Raw genomic sequence first — 7393 nt, forward strand, 5'->3', positions numbered from 1 at the left:
CGCATATTTAGAAAAAAAATTTTTTTAAATGCTTAAAAAAAAAATTTCACAAAGATTTTGGGAAATTTGTTTCAGAATCATAATCTCCATATTTTTCCGCATATTTTGAAAAAAAAAATGGGAAAAAAGTTAAAAATGAAGGAAATGGGTGTGGGGGCGGTAATTTATAAATGTCGATTTTTGCCAATTTTTTTTCAGATTCGTATTCCCTGTAGGCGAAATGGGGGATTCATGTAAAAAAAAAAAAAAATTTTTAAAGGGTGGATTTTTTTGTGGGGACAGGCAGAAGTCTTGCCAATTTCTTTCTGTGACATAAAAATTCAATCGAGAAAAACGACTGTTATGAACACTTACCTTATTTCTGGTGAGAATTACGTTAAGGGTACATGTTTCTGTGGAGTGTTCAGCCATTCGCACATTAATTTCACGAGCAGGCTGCTCCGTTGATTGAATCATCATCGTAACTGACGGAGTGCCAGTTAAGTAAAATTTAAGGTACAACTTTAATATAGAGGTCCCGACGTGTCCCCATATCGATATTAAAGGGATGTAATCTAGTTTTACCAAAACTACTGTAAATTCACATAAACAGTCCTTGTGTAACTCAAAATAGATATATTTGAAGTGACAGGTCTTGCTAACGATCTGCAGAATTTGATACATTTTTTTGAAAAGTCACAGAGTATTACGCACAAGAGATGGTAAATTTTCAGATTAACACCCGCACGAATTTTACTAGAGTGTTAGGATGGGAATTCCGTCCCTAACCCTAACCCTAACCTTAGCCCTAAAACCCTAACCCTAACACCCAAGTGAAAACCGTGCGGGTGTTAAACGGAAAATTTACCCAAGAGATTTTAGATGTACAGTATGTGGACGAATAATGACACTCATTGCTGATACATGCACAAAGAGATGGGCTAAAATATTGTCGTCCAAGTCAGAAGGAGTCAGTAAGGAGTGGAATTTTTTTTTTTTTTTTTGCATAGCAATGGGGCATATTGGGACTTCTTTATTTAAGTAGAACCAAATTAAATTTCATGGCACTCAGTTACAATGAGGAGATTCTGCTTCACAGAGTGTGACAAGGCTGGCCCTTTGAAATACGGGTACAGCTCACTTAAAATTGTTTTTCTCTGGTTTTTAAATATTAATTCCAAACTTTTGGGGTTTTTTTTTTCAATAGCAACCGATGTCTGTGAAGGACTAAGATGTCACTGTGGAAGACCCCTCGACTCCACAGGCTTTCATGGTTTGTCTTGATGCCTAAATGCTGGTCATTTTGCTTGTCACACCTAATCATTAAGCTGTTCCTGGCTCGGGTTGATATCCCCTCAGTTCTCAAGCAGGTGGGATAAACCAGAAGTGATAGGAAGAGACCAGACGGTCTTATTCCCTGGGTAAGAGATAGGTGCTTCATTTAGGACTCCTTTGCTTCCTCCCATATCTTGGATGCTGCAGTAAATGGGAGAATCACTGCTTTCATAGCCTAACAGAATGAATTCCTCAAATATCACGATTTGTGAATGAACTATCTCTTCTGGCCTGTAGTGTTTGAGGTGTTTGGAGAGGCTAGATCATTAACAGCAAAGTTCTTGTCATCATTGGCATCTTGCCTTATCGAAGTGCCCATGAGGGTGCTTGGTTATTCCAATGCCTTAGCCTCATCAACACTTGCAGTAATACTGTGAGCATGTTGGCTTGGTGACCAAGAAAAAAGTCATGGTAATAAGGTCACAATTTTGGCTAGGAAAAAAAAGTCACAGAAAAAAAAAAATGTCACAATTAATTTATGGTCGCCGGTAATAAAGTCACAATTAATTTATGGGATCCAGACAAAACCTCCCCGAACAAAACCCCTGTGACTTTATTACTGTGACTCTTTCCCTGTGACTTTTTTAAATCTGGATTTGTTGGCTTGTTTTAGTAGGTTCTGTTGAACTTTGTGGTGTGCGACCATTTAAGGCATTTGATACTGAATTGATGTTTTTTTTTTCCTTTCTTCTTATTTTTCTTCCTCGTTTTTCTCTTTTATTCATCGTTCACTCATATTTGTGTTTCCTTTTCCTTCACTCATGTGTTATGTTTTTGGATACGGATTTTAATGCAAATTATTTATGTAACTAAGTAAAGGTACCTTTAATGTACGAAAATAATTCCAAATGTTTCAGAATATAATAAAATGACTAAAACTAATGAAAAACAGAAAATAAAACCCTTTCAGTGGAGGTTGCTGGCTTTTTTTTTTGTTTGTTTGTTTTTGTTTTGGTAGTAATGGTGGTGGTGGTGGTAGGGATGACGTTTAAAATACACAAATTAAATTTTTCTTTCTTCTAAAATTTGTTTCAGAATATAGAATAAAGGGGAAAAAAATTAATGATAATGGCTGTCATGGTGCAGGGGAGAAGGGACAGAACATAGAAAAAAAATTACAGATTAAATTTTTTATATATATAAAAGGCTTTTCTGCCATCATTTGGAAGTACGTGGTTCAAAAAAAAAAAGAAACTGAAAAATCCTGTCGAAAACATTGGTGATTCCATTTATGTGACTTAGTTATTCCAAAACTCCACCTCATGAAGTATTTTCTTGTTTATATTATATTTAAGCACTTGAATATAACAGTACAGAAAAATGTAGGATGTTATTGCCCTAAACAAGACCTATATTATCTCACTGCAAGCTTGATGGTTTCTCGTTTGACTGCTTCCAATTCCTAACTTCCATTTTCATTCTCATAATCCCACATGCCACTCATTTGGTCTTTTATTTGGTAACTGCTGAGTACGAAATTATGAACTCTAAAAATGTTGCTGACTTTTTTCTTTCCTCCTAAATATGTTAGATAACTATTTTTACCGGTTAGTACACTTTTTTGGAAACCTAATGGATCTTTTCCCTTTAAACGGCAGATCGAGAAATTAATTTTTTGTAACTAAACACTTTCAAACTTCAGCCACTGGTAGAATGTGTCATATAAAACATCTTTTACTCTTAGTGATGTTGAGAAAAGTTTATATTTATGCAGTTATTTCATGTTAATGTTGTCATATTTCAGTAATTTCAACCAATCAATGATGTGTATTCAACTGAATAAAATTACTGCTGTTGTTTGTCAACAACAACTATCGGCGGTGTATATTTCGTTTGTCACTGTTATTTATGACATCGTTCGTGCGTTTGTACTGGTTTTAGCTTTAGGGGGTTAGGGTTAGGGTTCGAGTATCAGAGTTAGGGTTAGGGTTTTAGGGTTAGGGATAGGGTTTTAGAGTTAGGGTTAGGGTTGGGGTTTTGGGGTTAGGGTTAAGGGGTTAGGGTTAGGGTTGAGGTGTTAGGGTTAGGGTTGGGATTTTAGGGTTAAAGTTGCGGAAAAATGTGAAAAATGAAGAAATTGGAGGGAGATGGGGAGGGGGGCAAAAATGTCTTTCCGAAAATAGTAGCTGAAAAACAGGAAAAAAAAAGCTAAAGGCAGTAGAAATGCACGAACGATTGTGGTGGTGCCATGAAGTAAACATGCTTGAGATACATTTGTTTATTCATACAAATGTAACTGAGATGAAATATGTCATGAGTAACAGTGACAAACGAAATATACACCGCCGGAAGTTGTTGTTGACAAACAACAGCAGTAATTGTTTTCACCTTAATAAACGTCTGATTGGTTGAAATTACCGAAATACAACAACTTTAGCACGAAATAACTTCAAAAATATAAACTTTTCTCAACAACACTAAGAATAAAAGATATTTTATATGACACATTCTACCAGTGTCGAAAGTTTGAAAGTGTTTGGTTAAAAAAAATTAACTTCTTGATCTGCCATTCAAAGGGAAGAGACCCAACTTTCGTCACCCTCTTTCTCCCCACCCACCTTCATCATAGTAATGCTAGACTTACATACGACCTTCCTCTCTCTCTCTTTCCTTTTTTCCTCCCCTCCCACTATTCCAGCCCTTTATTTCTATAACTAGTTGGCCATACACGTTTGAGGAGTTGATTAAACGGTAGTTTAGGTGAGCATTTGCATCTAATATCTGCTTGTGTAACTGTTATTCCTGCTGGCAAATACCTCATCATCATCGTTTAATGTCTGCCTTCCATTCTGGCAAATGCCTGTGCAAATCTTCTCCTTTCCACGTGCTAAATGCCATTCCACATTTCCTTGTTCACTCTTTCGACCCCCATCTGCATCATTAGAGTTGGCACAATCAGTTCTGACCCATTGGAATGTAAGTCTAGTGAGATTGTTGAGATGTTAGAATGGAGGTGTGTAAATGTATGTAGCAGTCAAGAGTAAAAGTGGAGAGGAGTCTCAGCTAGGTTTCTCACAGGCAAACAACACATGTTTTCTTGGCAGGCATTAGTGACGAGGTATAGGATGTGGGCATAGGTTTAGCTGAGAAATTGGTGGTTAAGGAAATCAAGATAGTCAGAGTATACTGTAGTAGGATATTTATGCTTAGATTAGTTTTACAAAGTAGAACAGCAATTATTATTTCTGGCTATGGTCCTCAACCACGACTGCCAGACAAACAAATGGATCAGTTTTATGATATTCTTTTGCAAACTAATTTGATGATAAATGATGGTGACCTAATCTTTATGGCTGGTGATTTCAATGGGCATGACGGGCAGCATCCTGGTTCCTGAAACAAGGCTCTTGGAGTTTTGTGACACAAATTGCCTAATGATCTGCAACACTAACTTCGGGAAAGCAGCCAGTCACCTGATCCCCTATCAATCTGGTGGCCACATGAGCTAAATTGACTATGTTCTTTAAAGGAGCACTCCGTCAGTTACGACGACGAGGGTCCCAGCTGATACGATCAACAGAACAGCCTGCTCGTGAAATTAATGTGCAAGTGACTGAGCAATCCACAGACACGTGTACCCTTAACGTAGTTCTCAGGGAGACTCAGCGTGACACAGAGTGTAACAAGGCCAGCCCTTTGAAATACAGGTACTACTCATTTTTGCCAGATGAGTGGAGTGGAGCAACGTGAAATAAAGTGTCTTGCTCAAGACGCTGGGAATTGAACTCACAACCTTACGATCGTGAGCCAAATGCCCTAACCACTAAGCCATGCACTTTACTAGCAAACAGGATAGATAGTTGCTCTTAGATGCAAAGACCTTGACAACATAGGTTAGTCATTACTAACCTCTATTTTAGGTTAAAAGGACTCTAAGTAACAAACTAAGGAAGATATGGAAGCTTAACGGTCCTTTGAATAGTCAGAGATTTAGATACAACCTAACTGAAGCATTTGACAAGAAAGAGGAGATAGAAACATATAACATAGAAGACAACTTTGGGAAGTTCCTTTGGGATAACCTACTAAGGATCACAGCCCAAATTTGTGGCTGGGGCAAAGTTCCAGCCAGACCTAAGGTGACATGATGGTAGAACAATGAAGTGAACAAGCAATAAGAACAAAGAAACAGGTATGAAAGGACCAGTAGTGTGGAAGTAGAAAAAAACTATACCAGATAGCTAGAAGGGAAGCTAGCTGGTGGGTATACTTAGCCAAGGGAAAAGCAGAGAGGAAGAAGTTTACCAATGTTCTGCAGTGTGAGGACTTGAGATGTGAAGTTTTCTGGATTACAAGATAGTATATCAGAGAAAATCATGATGTTGTTGAAGTATGTTCAAATGAATGATGGTACATTTGCTGTGAGGGATTCTGTAAAGAAAGAGGCATGTAAATGTCACTATGAAAGGGTTACTAATTGTGGAGAACACATGGGAAGAGAACCCAACAGAGGAATCAGCCATCTGAGTTGACAGCTACATGATAGGTAAGGTAATTAAGGATATGAAGAGAGGAAAAACTCCTGTTCCATCTGGAATTATCACTGAGATGCTTAAAATATTTGGCATAGTGGGATATGACTTGCTCACCTGTATAACTAATCAGGTTATCCAGGAAGGGGTCATAACCAATGACTAGTGTTGTAGTATTATAGTCAACTACTAATAAGGTAAAGGAGATACCTTTAGGCAGAAGTAATTACAAAGGTATCAAATTGCTGACCCAGTCATGGGAGTTATATAGAAAGGGTTATTAGCTCAACTAATTAGGCAGAATGTTAACCAAGATAAGATGCTCTTTGATTTTGTTCCAGGGAGAAGCATTACCAATGCTTTCTTCCTGGTAACACAACTTCAGGAGAAGAATTCAGCCAAAAATAAACCATTGTATTTGGCATTTGTCGATATGGAGAAAGCATTTGACAGGGTCTCCCACTCCTTCATCTGGTGGTCACTACAGAAGTTAGGGATAGATGAGTGGTTAGTGAGAGGTGTGGAAGCCATGTACAGGGATGCTGTTAGTAGAGTAAAGGTCAGCAATGTGTGTAGCAAAGAAATTTCAGGTGTGGAAGTAAAAACTTGGAATCAACGGGCATTAGAGTTAATTTAGCAAAGACCAAAGTGCTAGAAAGCAGAAAAGCAAGAAAATTACTAATGGCCCTTTTTGATATGTAGAAAAGGTGTAGGTAGAAATTCCATACAGCATACCCAGTGCAAGCTTTGGACACATAAGAAGTGCTATGGAATCACAGGAAGATTAACAGAGAAAGTAGTATGGCAGATGTGCAGGGACAATAATGATGATAATGATGATATATGTGTGTGTGTGTGTGTGTGCAGGAGTGGCTGTGGGGTAAGCAGCTTGCTTACCACATGTTTCTGGGTTCAGTCCCACTGCATGGCACTTTGGGCAAGTGTCTTCTGCTATAGCCTCAGGCCGACCAAAGCCTTACGAGTGGATTTGGTAGACGGAAACTAAAAGGAGGCCATCATATATGTGTATATGTGTGTGTGTGTGTATTTGTCGCCCCAACATCGCTTGACAACTGATGCTGGTGTGTTTACATCCCTGTAACTCAGTGGTTTGGCATAGGCTTACAAAAAATAAGTCCTGGAAGTCAATTTGTTCGACTAAAGGTGGTGCTCCAACATGGCCACAGTCAAATGACTGAAACAAATAAAAAAATATACACATACATATACGACAGACTTCTTTCAAGTTCTGTCAACCAAATCCACTCACAAGGCTTTGGGCTGCATGGTACTGTAATAAAAGACACTTCCCTAAGGTGCCACAAAGTGGGATTGAACCAAAAAACACATGATTAGGAAGCAGACTTTTTAATTATGTGGCCAAATTTATATAATACGAAACAGATTTAAATAATTGATTACTCACGAAGAACAGCTTCTTGCTTCTTTTTTTCGAGTTTTCGAATGAGCTGAGCAACTCCTGGGTCTTGGTACATATCAAATGCCAAGTCATCCAATGGCGAAATATAATCTGGCCTGGCAAAAACAAACAACAACAACAAACAGTATAGTATCACTGAGCAACTATACACACACGCCAACACACA

The 7393-nt window shown here is 38.1% G+C and overlaps 1 protein-coding gene across 2 annotated transcripts in view; it reads right to left on the minus strand.

Annotated features, from left to right (window-relative positions):
* The window catches only part of LOC106870605 (centrosomal protein of 104 kDa), a 293281-nt gene that overhangs the window by 179656 nt on the left and 106232 nt on the right, over positions 1-7393 (minus strand). For both annotated transcript variants that reach the window (XM_052973736.1, XM_052973738.1), the window contains exon 8: positions 7213-7322. In XM_052973736.1, the coding sequence (XP_052829696.1) occupies positions 7213-7322 (110 nt within the window). The remainder of the gene's footprint in view (positions 1-7212; positions 7323-7393) is intronic.

Source organism: Octopus bimaculoides, chromosome 16, assembly GCF_001194135.2.
Source record: "Octopus bimaculoides isolate UCB-OBI-ISO-001 chromosome 16, ASM119413v2, whole genome shotgun sequence".
In the NCBI taxonomy this organism is placed as follows: Eukaryota; Metazoa; Mollusca; class Cephalopoda; order Octopoda; family Octopodidae; genus Octopus; species Octopus bimaculoides.